At 44.4% G+C, this 18,167-nt stretch overlaps 1 protein-coding gene across 2 annotated transcripts in view; it reads right to left on the bottom strand.

Annotated features, from left to right (window-relative positions):
• MCU (mitochondrial calcium uniporter) overlaps positions 1-18,167 on the bottom strand; it is a 110,402-nt gene that overhangs the window by 9,193 nt on the left and 83,042 nt on the right. For both annotated transcript variants that reach the window (XM_075423192.1, XM_075423191.1), the window contains exons 2-4: positions 10,490-10,559; positions 2,934-3,104; positions 1,898-2,002 (exon numbers count right to left, since the gene is read on the bottom strand). In XM_075423192.1, coding sequence (XP_075279307.1) covers positions 1,898-2,002; positions 2,934-3,104; positions 10,490-10,559 — 346 coding nt within the window. The remainder of the gene's footprint in view (positions 1-1,897; positions 2,003-2,933; positions 3,105-10,489; positions 10,560-18,167) is intronic.

Below are 18,167 nucleotides of genomic sequence, written 5' to 3'. Positions count from 1 at the left end.
ACCAAAACCACGCCGACTCGCTGATGCAGACTTTTGTCTGCATCATTAGCAAACTAATGTTTGCTCTCTCAAACATTAGGTAAGTGGGATGTATGAATCGCCTTACCTTGGGACAGCAGTTTCTCCAGTGCAGAAACAGACACCATGTTTGTATTCTCATCTAATTGTATTAAAAATGACAGACTAGACCAGCTGGGCTTGATATCACCACCATCTGCTCTCAGGGGCTAACAGTTGGAAGGGATACCTTGATAAAAACATCCTCCAACTTCTCTGGCTTACAATGTCTTATAAGTGTGTGAAAACACCACATTCAGGACACAGAGCAGTGGGGTGAAAGAGCAGAGTGTAACTTTTTTTGTGTGTGTGTATGATATCCAGCGATTTATAACAGTTTTCTGTTAACTTGATTTTAAGGAGATTGGAAAAAAACATCTCTAGCGGATGTCAGTCAAACCCGCAGACAGGGTAGAATCGGCATCTCACCAACACTGCACTCCCTAATTCCAGAGTCTTCCACACACTAAGAATAAGTGGCTGCACAAAATTCCCCCAGTCAGAAATTTCTTTTTGACTTGGCATTTTTATATTGTGAACAATAAAATGCTACAATACATTTTTATTATTTTCCTTGCAAAAAGGTCCTTGGAAGCTAACTACATCTACAGAGCAGGATGGCATCTATCAGCAGATCTTCCTAGAAGTCAGCCACCCAGGGTAGCCTCAGACCCAAAAGATATGGTCAGTCTCCTGATTTCTGATAGATCAACTTCCTTTAGCCTGTTGTCTTATGCAGGCTGCTGAAGATTGTAAAAGGAACGTTAGCAGTTCCCTCGCAGCTTTTGCCTTATGACTCATTTTGTTTGTGATCAACTACTTGAAGAGAGGCCTAAGGGAGGAAGTCTGAAACACTAGGGAAAACATCTAGATAAATCAGGAAGGCATTTCCACCATCTAAGCTCAACTGGACATGCAAGTCAAGTTACAGATCCTTCCTAATTTCTTTTCCTGTCTACAGGGCTAAAAATTGCTTTTATAAAAACACTGCTTGCAAACTTCACGTTACTGCTCACAACAATAGCAGAACAATAAGCTAGACAAAAATCCCCCACTATCTGAGCCAAGCAACAATCAGAGTAATATTTCCAAAACTGGTCCTTTTACTTAACTCCTCAGAGTTAAGTACGGACATACGAGAACCAGGTGCTTTATGAAGTGTATAAAAAGTTGCCTAGGAGAAGAGTAGACAGTAGATGAAAATACCAAGTTCCCGCCTCCTCCAGTAACTTCGGAGTGTCCCAAAAGCTTTTCACACCCAAAGCCCATCACTGAAAAGGATTTGCTTATTGATTCAAAATAGGTGGACTTCCCTTCCTATTTGATTCTTAGTAATAAAACCTTGTAAGAGCACGGTCTCATTTATTTCACTGTTTGTTATCTAACAAGGTTTCAAGGTTTATTTGCAATATGCAAAGTACCACACTTAAAAGGAAACAGTGTTAACTGTCAGGTGAGGGAACAATTTATTCTTCCAAGTCAGATAATGTAAGTTTCAACCTAATTCCCATTTTGTATTGTAATACTTCAGAATGAGTTAAATAACTTCTCAGTAATTAGAAGAAAATTCAGAAAAATTTAGAAATTACATTTCTTCATTTATTCCTCTTATGGGGACTACTACCCTTCAGCAGAATGAATATTTGCTTTTCATTACTGACTGTTCCAGTCACTTGGGTATCTCTAAATTAGACTCCAAGGACAGGTTTAGAAACTTCAAGATCTCCTTTAGAAATAAGGCTTCATGTTCTTGAGCAAGTTAATAAAGCACACTGCAATTAAACAGGGAACTGAATACTGAAATTTATTTCTGATGTTTACCACAACCAGGCTGGTTTACCTCTCTTTGGTGGTCTAACATGGTACGTGACATCATTAATGATCAGTTTGAAGTCATCCAGCAGAAGCAGATCTATGCCTGTGGAGGAGGCAACACGTGTGCCATCTGTAAGGCAAACACAGATGACTTATTAAACAGCAGAAACAAAAGTACCTAAAGATGCTGTGGCAAAGTTGTAATGCAATCCCAAATCCAGTTGTTGAACTTCTACAGTTTCCCCACAAATGATACTCTTTGTCAAGATGGATATATATACTGGGAGACCTTACGTGGCAAATACTAGCTGAGCTACGTATGCAGCTGCTTTTCTGTATTTGTCACATTTGATGTCATCTGACAAAAAGCAGTTCCCTTCATCCCACACACTTGGAATATTTTACTATGTTTTGCAATACAATCTACTTAAGTGACCTTCATCTCTCCCCAGTGGCATTAGAAATTATGTCAATCTCTGGTTTTGAACAGCTTTGACATCACTAACCTAGCAAACACCTCCCTCCCTGGCCAAGACTTTAAGGAAATACCTGCTTTGAATGCACTTTCATAAGACATCCTAACAATGTTTCAGAGCTTTGGTGGCTAGCAGACATATAGCAATTGAACAGAAAAGTGAAGTAAGACATGAAACGAAACGTAACTGAGCTTTCACAGTCAAGCAAGATACTGTTTCCCTTGTACCACCTTTTACACCAAATTCCTTACAAACCAATTAGAATCTCTACAGAGGTTCCACAGCTTGCATCTTTCCTTCTAAATAGTAGGAAACTCACCAAAAACATCTCCATTAGGACTAATGTCTGTAAGCTAAGCATCAGGAATGTTTTCATTCTCCTTCACTCTACAGTCAAATTTCCTTGGCAAACCTGACTACACAGGGATTGCTAACAACATTCTTACTCTAGGAATGGCACTTCTGCCTTCTGTTTTTTCAGAAATATCGAAGAAATCACACCATAACAAACTGACTTAAAAAGCAAAAGGCTGGATAAAAACAGCTGGCAAGCAAGTAAATCAACTGATTTGTAAACAGCAGTACCTGCCGAATAGATTGCAACCCGATCAATTCCTCGGTCCTCTGCTTGCAGCTGTTGTAAGAACACACCAACAGAGTCTGAGATAGGTTTAAGCGTGAACTGGCAGCGCTCACGCCGGGATGGAAGATTCACAGAAATCACAGGTAACCCGTTTTGGTAAACCACTGTCACTTCTACAAAGAAAACAAAAATACAAGTTTAGTATTCAAAAATTAACGGATCTTCTCATAATAGTTCTTTATTTATCCCATGAAGAAAAAAGGCAAACATGGTTATGAGCGGAACATGAAACACACTTTAATTTTTTTTCACCTAAATTTTAGGTTCATGTTTCATCAAGAGATGCATTCATCAAAGAAAAACTGAGGGATGTCAGAGGTTTTCACTCCCATTAACTTGGCAGTATCTGTTAAAACTTTGTGTGCTTTGTGGAAAAGTAGAAGATATTCACTCTAATCACAATCCTGTTTATACTAAATGCAAGATAGTATATAAGAGCCACAACATGACAACATAGTATCTTTTGATTAGTTTTTAAGAACCCAAGTGTTTTGGACTATGGAAGACAAAACACTGTGCAATTTATGGCCCAGAAGATAAAGGCAGACTGTGTATATATGGAAACATCAATGAAAGACGTACTTCAAGCCTTTTTATTCTTGTTTAGTTGTGGTTTCCTCCTCCTTGTCTGAAGGCAACAAATATTAAAGAGATAAGCCAGGAGTATGAGGTTGCAGGAGCAGCGCTCTGAGTTTAAGCTTCAAGGTCATTTAATCTAAAATTCACAGGATCAATACACTTTGTACTTCAGAAGATAGACATTGCTTCTTAGATGTAGATAAAACAACATTTCCCATATTTTCAGTGCTGTCAGCAGCCTTTTCCAGAGCATTCTTCAGGATTTCATTGCACCTTTCTAAAATTTACGGTAGCAACCTCTACGGACTGTAAGCTAGTTATTATTTTACTGCCAGAAAGACAGCCCACTCTGTGTGCTTCAGGATATCTATACATAGAAAAAAGAACTTAAGAGTTTGTATTCCTCAAGTCATCCACCGAGTCACAAAATCAAAATTTTCTCCCAGTGCAGTAGTTGTCAAGATACAGCAGCATGCCTAAAAATTATTCACTTTAGATTGCTACGTATTTTTCTTAGGTAAATATGTAAGGTCTTTTTTATTGCACAGAGCATTTGCCATGTCTCAAGGATTGTGCAGTCGCACCCACCCACGCTGCATCTGGCTTAGTATTCCCACCTGTTGTAGCTTTGGCCAACTACATGAACCACACCACCTACTTAAACTCATCTAGCTCATGTATTGACATGCCAAGTCAGTTTAAGCAGCTAACATCAAAAGCAGTTGGTCAAAGCAGTCAGTGCTAATAGAAATAGAAGCAAATAATGTAGTTTTAACTACCAAAGGAAACTACTTGGCAGCATGCTACTGTTCAGAAAGTTTTGCCATGAATGGCCTTTATACCTCCCCTTTCAGTGATCTCTTGCCAGATGATGAACTCGTTTATCACAGGACCATCTACATATTAGGAAAAGTCTTGGGGCGACATGTCTTTCTGAATCATAGAATGCTTTGGGTTGGAAGAGACCTTTACAGGTCAACTAGCCCAACCCCCCTGCAGCAAGCAGGGACATTTTCAACTAGATCAGGCTGCTCAGAGCCTCGTCCAACCTGGGCTTGAATGTTTCCAGGGATGGGGCCTCCACTACCTCTCTGGGCAACCTGTGCCAGCGTTTCACCATCCTCATTGTAAAAAAATTCTTCCTTATATCCAGTCTAAATCTACCCTCCCTTAGTTTAAAGCTGTTGCTCCTTGTCCTGTCACAACAAGCCCTGCTGAAAAATATTTTTCCTGTCTTTCCTATAGGCTTCCTTCAGGTACTGAAAGGCTGCTCTAAGGTCTCCCCGCAGCCTTCTCTTCTCCAGGCTGAACAGCCCGAACTCTCCCAGCCTTTCCTCATAGGAGAGGTGCTCCAGCCCTCAGATCATCTTTGCTGCCCTCCTCTGGACCTGCTCCAACAGCTCCATGGCCTTGTGCTGGGGGCTCCAGAGCTGGATGCAAGACTCCAGGTGGGGAGCACAGCAGAGAGGCAGAACCACCTCCCTCGACCTGCTGGCCATGCTTCCCTTGATGCAGCCCAGGATACGGTTGACCTTCCGGGCTGCAAGTGCACAATGCCAGCTCATGTCCAGCTTTTCATCCACCAGTACTCCCAAGTCCTTCTCGGCAGGGCTTCTCTCAATCCCTTCATCCTCCAGCTTGTGTTGATAGCAGGGGTTGCCCCAAACCATATGCAGGACCTTGCACTTGGCCTTGTTGAGCCTCACGAGGTTCACACAGGCCCACTTCTCAAGCTTGTCCAGGTCCCCTCTGGATGGCATCCCGTCTTTCTGGCATGTTGATTGCACCACTCAGCTTGGTGTCTTCTGCAAACTTGCTGAGGGTGCACTCTATCCCACTATCTATATCATTGCTGAAGACGTTAAAACAGCACTGGTCCCAGTATAGACCCTTGAGGGACACCACTTGTCAGCAGCGCCCACCTGGACATTGAGCCGTTGACCTCTATCTTCTGGATGTGACCATCCAACCAGTTCCTTATCCACCAAACAGTCCACACTTCAGATCTGTATCTTCCCAATTTAGAGAGGATGTTGGGGGGGGCTGCGCCAAAGGCCTTACAGAAGTCCAGATAGATGACATCTGTTGCTTTTCCCCTGTCCACTGATGCAGTCACTCCATCATAGAAAGCCACTAGGTTGGTCAGGCAGGACTTGCCCTTGATGAAGCCATGCTGACTGTCTCGAACCACCTCCCGGCCCTCCATGTGCCTTAGCATAGCTTCTAGGAGGATCTGTTCCATGATCTCCCCGGCACAGAGGTGAGGCTGACAGGTCGGTAGACTCCAGGGTCCTCCTTCCTACCCTTTTTAAAAATGGGCACAATGTTTCCCTTTTTCCAGTCACCAGGGACTTCACCTGACTGCCATGACTTCTCATATATCACAGAGACTGGTTTGGCCACAACATCAGCCAATTCCCTCAGTACTCTGGGATGCATCTCATCAGGTCCCACAGACTTATGTACATTTAGGTTCCTCAGGTGGTCCCAAATCTGGTCTTAAGACAGTGGGAAGGGTTTTACCCCTCTGGTCCCCATCTTGCAGTCCATCGATTTGGGAGGGGTGAGGAGAGAGGTTGCCAGTGGAGACTGGGACAAAAAACAGTTGTTGAGTACCTCAGCCGCCTTCTCAGCTGTTGATACGAGGTTGCCATTCTTGTTCTTTGGCAGGGGGTACGGTTTCTTTAACCTTCCTTTTCTGGTTAACATACCTGCAGAAGCCCTTCTTGTTACTCTTAGCATCCCTTGCCAAGTTCAGCTCTAGCTGCACCTTGGCCCTCCTGACCCCATCCCTACACAACCAGGCAGCATCCCTATAGCTCTTCCCAGGATACCTGTCCCTGCTTTCACTGCCTGTGCAGTTCCCTCTTGCCCTTTAGTTTGACCAGCAGGTCTCAACTCAGCCATGATGGTTGCTTCCCTTCCTTGCCTAACTTCTTACACCTGGGGACTGACAGCTCCTGCGCTCCATGGAAAGTGTCCTTAAAGATCTGCCAGCTCTGTTCTGCTCCCCTGTCCCTGAGGACCATTTCCAAGGGGGCCCTACTGACTCCTTCAAGAGCTGGAAGTTGGCTTTCCTACAATTTAGGGTCCTGACTACACTCCTCACCTTTCCTGTATCCCTCAGGACTGTGAACTCCACCAATGCGTGATCACTGCAGTCCAGGCTGCCTCCAGTCTTGACATCACTGATGAGCTCACTTGCATCGGTGACCATCAGGTCCAGTATTGCATCCCCTTGGGTAGGGGTGCCAATTACCCAGCTTAAAAAGTCATCCTCAGTGCATTCTAGGAGTCTCCTGGATTGCCTACAGCTTGCTGTGCTACTTTTCTAGCAGATGTTGGGGTGGTTGAAGGCCCCGAGGAAGATGAAAGCCTGCGAGCATGAAGCCTCCTGGAGCTGAAGGAAGAAGGCATCGTCAGCAGGCTCCCCTTGGATCAGGTGGCCTGTAGTAGAGACCAACCACAAGGTTCCCTTTGTTGCCTCTGCCTCTGATTCTTGCCCACAGGCTTTTGACCTGCTCGTGGCTACTCTTCAGGGACAGCTCCCCACACTGAACTGATTTTCTGATGTAGAGGGCAACGCCTCCACCCCTCTTTCCCCTCTTGTCCCTTCTGAACAGCCTGTAGCCATCGATGGCCACGCTCCAGTCATGGGATTTGTCCCACCAAGTTTCAGTAATGGCAGTCAGGTCACAGCTTTCTAGCAGCACGGTCGCTCCTAACTCCTCCTGTTTGTTTCCTATGCTGTGTGCGTTCGTGCAGAGGCATTTCATCCGGGCTGTTGGCCATGTCACCTTCATAGAGGAACACGCCTGGTTTCCCTGCCTTGTTGGCTCTTGCTACCTCAGGAGCTCCCAGCTCATCTCCGCAAGCCTTTGACTGTGCTGCAGTGTCCCCAGTACGCCTCTGGGTAACAGGCTGAGGGCCCATACTAACACCCTGTCCCTCCAATCATTGAGTATCACCCCACAGTTTTTCACTGGCAAGCCTGATATGTTCCCCCTACCCCTTCACATCTAGTTTAAAGACCTGTCAATGAGCCCCACAAGCTCCTGAGCAAAGACCCTCTTTCCCTTTTGAGAAATGCGAATCCCATTTGACCCCAGCAAGCCTGGTGTCACGTAGGCCATCCCATTGACAAAAATCCCAAAGTTGTGACGGTGATACCAGCCACAGAGCCATGTATTAATAGATTGGGTCCGCCCAATCTATTCTGAAAATAGATCCTACCTTCTGAAAAGGGAGGCTTTGTGGATGTTGAGAAAGGATGCACCAAGTATACTTTTACAAAGTAAGAAAAGTTCTCTTGGGCTTTTGAGTTTACTGCCACATGCCTTCATGACACGTATAAAGGCTTTTTCCTCCTTCTTCCAGAGGATTACTATTCGGTGCAGACAAAGAGGTCCTCACGTTGTCTTTAAAGACTAGGTGGAAATGACCAAGTATGGACATCTAAAATGACTAAAGCATCCCAAGAGGCCCCAGTATCTGGAAGCCTATAAATGCCTGTTCTCAAGACTCAGACACCTGACAGGATCTTAGTAGCTTTAGTGTTTCGAAGCTTGAAACTCAGAGACAAGAGTCAGATATTTACTGAAAAGAATAAAGCATATTGCCAATTTATTTGGACAGTTAGACAGACTTTCAAGTGTCTTATAAGCAACTCTTATGACACCAGCTATCAGATTTTTTTGCATTCTTTCACTCCAGTATTTGAGCAGGAGACTGGTAAGAAATAGATTAGCATTAGCCACAGTTGTGATAACAGGCTCAGAAGGAATGATCAATATGTTTAGAAGCTTAAAATAGACACTGAAGCATTGAATTCATTGGTTCTGTGAGCAGCACATACAACTAAATTATGTACCACTTAACCACAAGACATGAAAAACATTCTTTATTTAAAATGCTACCTTGATCATACAGGCAGTGAGTCAGTTTCTCTGAGAGCAGAAGCGAACGTTTGCACCAACAGTTTTCTGAGTATCCCCAGCAGCACAACACAACGCAGCTCCACGACTGCCAGCTTTGGAGGAAGTGCCTACCAGCACCAGCACTGCTGCATTTGAACCCTCCACAGACCAGACAGAGACCGCAGTGATAAACGCCATAGGCCAGGCTGCACCAGGAGTCATCAGCACTGGCAGCATACGCAAAAACTTCCTCAAGGATTTCCAGCTTCAGTGAGGTGGTAAAGACCAAATTATTTCCTTTCAGAAGGCAGGCTCAGTAAGTCTGGATTTACAGCTGGTTTATGTTTGCCTTACAAAAAGCTTGCAGAAGTAATCTTCTAGCCTAATTCACCAGCAGGGAAAGTCCATAATTCCAGTTTGATCCTCTCATCACCTCCCACACAAGTAATGTCTGGTCAGACTTATACTGCATTGGAGAGGGAAGAGCTCAGAGGCAAACAAAAAAAGAGATATCCAAAGGACATGTCAATAACAGAAACCTAACAGACAGCAACAGACAGCTCCAGTACAAGTTATTAAGACGACACTGATATAGCTGTCTGCCTTGCTCTCCTCTGCTGACAGCCCTGTGGATTGCCTGCATGAGGGAAACGGCAAGTTCCTAAGAGGACAAAGCATTTTGGCATTTCAATAATTACAGAGCTAACATTTTGGCTAATCTTCACTGATTAAATTTTAAGCCAGTATTTAAATACAAGGGACAAGTAAGAGAAAGTAATTGCATACAAGTGTATTTCAGTTACATTCAGAGACACCTGCAGCCTGGCCAGGTATGCTGCTACATAAGACCACAGAGGATTTTACAAGCTTTACATGCTATATTAAGCATGAGGTTGTTTCGAGATACAAATCCCATCCGAGCACCACAAAGTTTTGACTCAACCATATGTGCATCAGTAACAGGTTATTAGTACTTTTCAGAGATTTCTGTTCTTGCATAAGAACAACTTCAGCACCACATTTGGCCAAAATAAGGTACAGTAAAAAAAAAGGTGCAGCCAAGGAAGTCAGCGTTAAACATTTACTACTGGTAAAGGTGAAGTTATTGGACGAAATAACAAGAGAAATACTCAAGCACAATATGAGAAAAGGCAAAAATCAAGTGAGGCAAGCAGCAATACATATTATTCTCTCTACCTCACATTTGTCCTCTACACTTCTACCTATTTAAGCCTTGAGGTTTTTCTTTCGTGTTCTCCACAACAGTCGTGTTCTCTTCATATTTGCACACAGCCAGTACCCTGGCAGGGGAAGCAGTTGTGCCGGATCCCTTCACTTCGTTAGCTGTCAGGCTTTATTAACAAGCCTTGATGGGGAGAGGATCCACTGACTGCTGGTGTCAGTCAGCACAAGCACCCTAGTCTGTGCACAGCATGCAGATGCTGGTCATTTCCTCTTTGCATTTTGGCATATTGAGATTTTGAAGTTCCACAAGTGTGTACTTTTACTTTATGTTACGACAACCTTATTATAAAAGGTTAATGTCTGAGCTGTCCCAGAATTTAAATGAAGGAACAAAAATTGCCTTGGCTTCACAACTTGTTCAATGCAGCAAACGGTGCTTTCAAGTGTCTGAGCAAGTAGCTGGTACGAACTGCACTTTCCTTACATAAATAAAGTTAACAGGGCACACGGTACCCTGAAAGCTAGGCATCAGAGACCTCACGGCGACATCAAGAGAAAGTCTGGAAAAAAAATCTCGCGCAATTGCACACAATTACATCTTTCTTTATAAAGCCTGTCCGGTTTTCTAAGGATAGTTATCAGAAAAGTTGACCATTTCCTTAATTCTTCTTGACTGACTTTGTTCTCTGTCACTTCCTTAGTTCAAAACTGGACTACCTTCTAGCCAGAAAAGCCTCATCCAGAAAAGCGGGTCAGGGAATATGATTTAAGTCAGTGAAGCCCAAAGTGAGCCAAGACTTTCTCATGCCAATACTCACCATCGGAGGGCACTACCGTACTGCAATAGACCACTCGCACACTCTGCCACGGAGAAAGCCTCTGATGCACCTAGAAAACACAAGCACAGCAAAAGGGCCACATGCTCAGCGCCGCTCGCCTGGCAGCATCACCCCCGGTGCCACCTCCTGTCCCCCCTCCTGCCACCGCCCACCCCGGGGCCTGCGCCAGGCACTTCCTCCCGCCCGCCGCAGGGCAGCCACCAGCCCGGAGCGCCTGGCCAGAACCACAGAATCATCGGTTGGAAAAAACCTCTAGGATCAGCAAGAACAGCCCCTTCTCCCACCATCTGCCGCTCAGCGGGGCTTCCCCCCCTCCGCCAAGTTCACCTCCGCACACCTCATCCGCAGCGCACGCACTTTAGAGTGAGTGCGTCTCACAGAACAGCTGCGATTTTTTTCCTTAATGTAAAGTGTGTTTTGAAAGCCACGTTGAGTTAATCAGTTTTAGGAAACCAATCTGGATTACTACGCACACATGGAAAGCGGAAATCACACACAACATCAGTTGTTAAAGGTTAAAGAACGAAGTTTTAGCTAGCAGCGCGTGAGAGTTCGGGAGCTGTGGATTAAGAGGTTCGTTCTCTTAGGCTGTTTCCTCCTTTCACATGTATTTTTTTTCTTGCCTTACAGAGGGAAACCAAACTCTAAGATACAAGTAGTAAACACGCCTGTTCATAGAAGAACAAATTGTTCAAGATGAAAACAAGAATTGTGACGCTGAGCTACAAAAAAAAAAAAGAGCCTAATAAGAAAGCTCATGAATGGTTCGTATGTTCTGCAACCTTGGCAAGGGTCTAATTTGTTCATGAAAATCTAGAATCAGACTGACTTCAAGTCTGTCTTCTAGAATAAGTTACATTAGTTACATACTAATCCTCTCCCAACAGTGAAATTACAGTTCTAGCACAGAAGAGCCCAATTTAAAAAAAAAAAAAAAAACAACACAAAAAAACGCAACACCAGCCCTCATTTCTCTATGCTGGTATCTATTTCAGCAACTAGCACTCAGATTTTTCAACAGCTGCAGTCCAATATGGGCATTGCTATGGTCTGGGATTTTCTTTCTTTGTTGGTTTCTAATATACAGCTGCCAAATCTGCATTTCTATAAAGGTATCTCACAGATAGGACTTAATTAAGTAAATTTCTGATGGAAGTTTGCAAACAAAACCCAGGCTGTTAATTATTTCTCTGCCAAATTGTCCAGACCTCCATATTTTGTGATGTTGCTTTCAATATTCTACTTCAAACAACTTTATTTGCTTCTTCACTTTTCTTCTGAAGCCTGCTAATGCAAATTGAGGATAGTTTCAACCACAGCAGTCTCTCTCGAAAACAGGACCCATGGCCCAGGTGGTCAGTGCATTAACAGCTTTGGAAAGTCACTCATTTGTGCTGTATTTACACTGCATTTTTCTCAGTCTTGACAATGAAAACTCCACCAAGTAATTTCCAATTTTCCTCCTGGCAACTGCATTTTCAGTTTCCCACAGTTAAGTCAGTCAGCCAACAGCAAAAGAGAACTGGGCATTAAACAGCTGTAACTGAAGTGGGAAGTTGCATGTTTCGGCAAAAGTAATGTTTAAAAAAAAAAAAAAAAGCAGCCTTATGTGTTCAGAACCAAAGGGAAAATTTGCCTTTTTACATTCAAAAACATCAAGTTGTCTGGACTGACAAACACCCATGTGCTGCTACTCCTGACCAATCAGGATACCCTCTGCTACCCTGAGAAAAACAGGTTTAAAACTCAAAAGCACCCAAGCAAGACACAGACACAGCCTCAAATCCTGGAGAAATCAAGCTCCGCTGTCTTGGCATCACTCTAATATTACAAAAAAAGTCAGAAGCTTCAATGATCAGAAACTGCACCACGTGTAAGCCAGTTTTCAGAACCAAGTTTGACCTCAGGAGGGAAAGCCTCTACGGGAAGTTTAAAAAAACCCACCCTTTCCCTATTTGAAACCAGCAACTTCAATTTTAATCCTCGCAGAAATAGTATCACACCAGATACAATTATAAGTGGGCAGAATTTACACCGTGAGACACAAAAGCTCCTGTCAGAGAGCACTACCACAAAGCACTATTTACATGCTTACTTTACCCAGTCCCATGGCAGAGCTGGCATTTTCAGACATGTGCTTTTCACTGCTTCACTCTTCCCTTTTACGTGGCATTAAATCAAAATAGATTTTTGAAATACCGCACATCAAGAGCCTGCCTTTACACCAGATTTGCACAGCAGTCCAAAAAATTAGTAGCAATTTTCAGAAAATTTTAAAGCCCACTAAACCCAGCATTATCCCATTCCAAGAGTGCTATGTAACTGAAAAAGAATATCAGCTAACATCTGCAAAGACTCTACCTTAAGACCGTGAGTATTTGACAGGTATAAGCTAGCTCCAGAAGTCACCTGCCCTCATACAATACAGACAAGAATGGGGGAAATGGCAAAATGGGTTGAAAAACAGGGCATGTTAGGTGACTCATCAAAAAGCTGAGGTGTCCCCAGATTTAACCTCTTTGAGAATTCCTGCATCCTGATTCAGGTCTGAACCAATTCTGTCTTTCGTTAACCCCACAGTAGTATGCTAGCATTACGTTTCACAGGAAGAGATGCTGGTTAAACTGTATGTATCTGTCACACCTGCAGTTCTGAACTGCACCTTGTGATACATGCTGCTGTTGGAAATTTCCTAAGAAAACAGTCTCTACTGGTTAGGAAAAGAAATAAAGGAACAAATGAACTCGAAGTCAGCGGAGACCTAAATGCCATCTCCTGTCATCCAAGGTTAGTGAGAGCTTAAGGAATCATCAATCACTTATTCTTGAAGGGTGGCTGTTGTTTTAAAATTAAGATGGAGAGAAATGTCTGAATCCTTTATCCAATGTTTGTAATTCAACAGCAATATGCAGACATGAGCCAGAAGGCGGAAGCTTGGGACTGAAGCAGTGTGGCATGGGGAAGAGGAACTCGTTTCAAGCTTTGCTGACCAGATCTCATTATCATTTGCCTGCAGACAAATACTCAACAGCTCACCACCTCAGCAACGAAGTGCAGAGTAACTACATCCAGGTTACAGTTGAGACAGACTCACCCACCACTTCCAAAATAAGTGATATTTCGAGTGTGAAAAGCACCAGAGCCAGACCACTGAAATCAGAAGCTTTAAGTACCGGAATAACTTCCTGGGTCTCAAGAGAACACATGCAGGAATTCACTTTCCACATCCATTTGATCCTTTGTTTCCTGTTTTATCTGCAGTAAGATGCATGTTAAGAGGCTTGGGGTTACGCAGCAGCTTCACTCCCAGAATGCTTAAGAGAGCAAGAGAAAAAAAACAAACCTCCCAGTCCTTCATCCAAAACCAGCACTTCCTCCAGCCTTGTCAAGGTCTATATTGGACAATCGAAAGGTAAAAATAACAGCATCTCTATAGGCCCTAACGTAGCTACCTCAGTTCTACACAGATAAAGTCAATCAAAGCCCTACTGGAAAAGACTACCAGCAAGTGCTCTCTGATGGGAAAAGGAGCAATCTGGCAGAGTTCATGTTCTGCATTTTATGTATTTATCAATGACAGAATGGTGACAACTTCAGAGTACCAAGTCTCCAAACTGTAACTAAAAATCAGAAAATAAGTTGTCCATGAAACAGAGGGTGTATGAGGGTGGTGAGGCACTGGCACAGGTTGCCCAGAGAAGCTGTGGCTGCCCCCTCCCTGGAAGTGTTCAAGGCCAGGTTGGATGGGGCTCTGAGCAACCTGGTCTAGGGGAAGATGTCCCTGCTCATGGCAGGGGAGTTGGAGCTAGATGATCTTTAAGGTCCCTTCCAACCCAAACCATTCTGTGATTCTACGATTCTAGGAAAAATAAAACCCACCCCAAGCATGGAAAAGGTGAATGTCAATCTAGAACACAAGTACAACAATGCTGCTAACTCATTACCTGAAGTATCAGTCCAACAAAAGCTGCAGAGCTTTTGTGAAAAACAGAAAATTCTCCGTGTAAAAATTTCTTACTATGAGTGACACTCTAAGAAATATATTTGCAAGTGCCAGCAGCAACATCTATTTCGCAATTTATGAAGGGCCTCCTTTAAATGAGGCTGCCTTAAGTCTGACATGAAGCAAGTCACCTTTTCCAACAAGCAACAGCTATCTTCCTCTCTAGCCCAACTTTCACAGCATAAAAAACTGAATGTCTTTCCTGACTCTACCAGTGGTTATCCTAAAACCTCCTGGCCAGCATCTCAGTGACAAAAGCTGCTGCAAGCTTCCCTGAGCAATCACAGTAGCCCAAATCACCCACCTCAAAAGTGCTGAAGAGCTCTGTTTATCCATCTTTCCCTCACTTCAGGACTGCAACTGCTTCTGCTCCTGTGCTCAGTCTGTTACATTTTTACGTCTCCAGAAAACATTACTTTCATCATATGCCATGGGGTCCCCTTTTGTCCTCCCATTTTGCTTCCCCCTCACACCAGCTGTGTATGCAAAGCAGAGGAGACACAGAACAAAACTGTGTTCTGACCAGAAATCTGCTGTTCAAGCCCCGTGACGTGTAACTTATCAAAACAGCCAGTATTTTTTGCACCAGTAAGTAGGGTCCTACTGGATTTCAGTACATGTAACTGTGGTGGATTGACTGTGCCCAGCTGCCCAGCCAGCTGCGCTCTCACTCCTCTCCTCAACAGGACAGGAGGGTGCAAGATGAAAATGGTCGTGGGCCAGGTTAAAGGCAGGGAGATCACTCACCAGATACCATCAGGGCTATAACAGGCTTCACTAGGAGAAGGCTGGTTTACTGCCAATTAAAGCAGATAACAGCAAGAAACAAATTACGACACCTTCCCCCCACCCCTTTTTGAAGGATTTACAGGATCCCTTCATTGCCAACTCCTCCCACCTTGAGGAGTGCAGGGGAACGGAGGCTCCTTCTGGCACCATCCACCTGGCCACAGCCCACGGAGGACCCCGTGCCCAAGCACAGGCAGCAGGGGAGTCCCCGCCCCAGCACCTGGAGCACCTCTCCTCCTCCTCCCCCCTCAGTGCATGTGGGGCTGTTCCTCTCAGTTTTTCCCCTCATTCCTCTCACTTTTTCCAGCATTTTTCCTCTTTCTTACTTCAGATTGCCCAAGGCACCATCAGCGGGGCTGAGGGGCTGGGCTGTGCCTCGCCCGGGGTCACTGGAACCAGCCTGGGGCAGTGCAAGCCTCTCCTCATAGAGACTCCTCACCCCATGGCACCTAATAGAGCAACTATTAAAGCAGAGGGTGCAAATAAAGTCCTTCACATACGAACCCATGCAGGGCTCTGACAAGACAGGACCTCTTCATTCCTCTGACATGGACACCTACCGCAGTCCCTCATGTGGGCCTGAGGACAGCAATGGGTCAGGGAGAAGACCTCATGGCAGCCCTTAATGCCCACAACACCAGCAAAGAGGGATCCTGCTGCTGCCAGCACCCAGGTGCAGCAGGCATTTGAAGACATTTCAAATGTCTTCTTCAGCATCTTCCCTGGCTTCCTCAGAAGCCTCCAAAGAGATAAAAATGGGCCAGTCTGGCATCAGAGATCTCTGCCTGCATCTCTCACCCCCTTCTCTGCCACCTCCATTCTCCTGAGACATCTGGACACCTTAGTCTGCTTCCATGATTTCCCATTGAAAAAAGTCTCAATCTTCCTCTGAAATTGAGCCCAACTTTAGCAGGGATTTGTTCAACAAATCACTAACCCTGTACGGAAGACCACCTCCAACTTTTTATAACAGTCTCTGGATATATTTGCATAGTAAATATTATTAGGTGAAGTATTTCCTTCAAGGCACACACTGTGCTTCTGTTAGAGCCTGGTATGCAGTAAAACAGCACTTGCTCTCACTAGGGTAGCGCTCACACCACACCACTTTGCTGCCCTGCAAATCCCCCACATTGGGCCCGGGAGGGGAGCGCGCTGGGGAAAGCCCTTGTGCCTGGGAGCTGCGTTCCGGCAGCTCGCCTGTGGCAAAAGCAGAGAAGTCTCATGCCCCTGAGCACAATTTTCTCCCCAGTTTCCAACAAGTCCAAATGGCTGCCTTTTTAAACCATACAGCTTGTCTTGCAGGACCCAAGCACCTGCCTGATTAAATCTGACTGGCTTGAACTCATTTCTTCCTCTTTGCCAGTACGCCCTTGCTCACGTCCCACTCAAAAGGTCAGATTTTGCCCCGAAAAGAACATTTCGCACCCATTGCCTCCACAGGGCAATGATTGTGTGGATGAAGGTCCAGCAAACGAGAACCCATGTGAACTGCAGTGCTGCTCCTCTTTAGTTTTGTTTTTCTTTTTTTGTCTTAAAATCAGGCTGAGATGGACACAAAAAAGGCAATGCCAGTAAGATGTGGGAAGTGTTAATCTTTGCATTTGGAAGCATTTTGTACGACCTACACATTAGCAAATGGTCTTGTTCCTCCCTGAATTTTCTCTTCTTCCAGCATTAGTACAGAGCTTCATCACATCTGCTAGGAAAGGAACATAAACAGGAGGTGAGCTATAAATATTCCCTTCTCATCCTGCTTCCTTTGCCCATCTGCCTAAAAAGAAACAGGTAATCCATAGTGTCCAGGAAGGGGTGGGGGCAGGAGGAAGGAGATTCATTCTTTGCAGAAAAGGAAAAAAGGGATGAAGCAACTTGCTCTTCGTTCTTCATTGCACCTTTCTCCCAGGCATTACTGCTGCTGTGGAGATGCTGCAACCAGGAGTCTTCGAACAGAAACATCACTGCTTTTGATGACTTTGACAGAGCCTCGTGGGGGCAAGAAAGGGAAGAGCAGGTAATGAAACAGAAAAAGTTTAACAGACATGTTAAGCACATTGGTCCAGCAGTCTCTACTGCTTTTAACAGATGCTTCCCTTTGCCACCATCCACACCACTTTTCCCATAACAACAAACTAAAACAAAAGCCCAAATGAAAACCTCTTCTCTCCATTTATATTCCCGAGTTTATTGCAAGCGTCAACAACAAAGAAAATTATACTATTCCTACTTTACTTGAAATAGATGATAACCACGGTACACCAGGCCACCATATTCCCCCTTTCATCCAAAACTTCACACAGTCCTTCCTACCTCTAGCAGGCAACCCAAAGCGGGGCTGGAACATCTCCCTTTCAGTTTGTGGTGCCAGATCACAGTTTCACTATGAAAATATTTCTGCTTTACTGGAGTAGGATGGTTTGAATTCCATTTCTTTAATACAGCCCTCGAGGTTACTGGAAAAAAGCTGAGAATTTTACTTCCCTTGCATTCTGAAGGCTTGAAAAACAAAAACCAAACAAAATACCATGATATATTTAAGCCTGTGTCAGCTTTGAAACCTGAGCACAAAGACAAGGCACAGCTGAAATCCTTCTCCTCATTTCCAGATTCAGTACTTGAAGCTTCCTGCACTGAAAAGGATGGTACCTCTCTCCTCAAACTAAAGGGGCTACCAACCCTGGTTTAAAAGGCAGTTTGAAGAATTTAGTGAGTTCTCATCCCACTGATTTCAGGGTTCATGATTTTGTCTTCTTCAGCCACTTACAGCTGAAAACTGTGTAACCAAAGAGAAGGAAACAGGCGGATTCCTCTCAGCGATTCCCCCAGGGCAGCCAGTGCTGTTTTATTGTTTGGTTTTTTGCTTTT

This window comes from Opisthocomus hoazin, chromosome 6 (genome assembly GCF_030867145.1).
Source record: "Opisthocomus hoazin isolate bOpiHoa1 chromosome 6, bOpiHoa1.hap1, whole genome shotgun sequence".
NCBI classification, from domain to species: domain Eukaryota; kingdom Metazoa; phylum Chordata; class Aves; order Opisthocomiformes; family Opisthocomidae; genus Opisthocomus; species Opisthocomus hoazin.
Note: the sequence above shows the minus strand (reverse complement) of the source record. Positions and strands in the feature narration are given on the sequence as shown.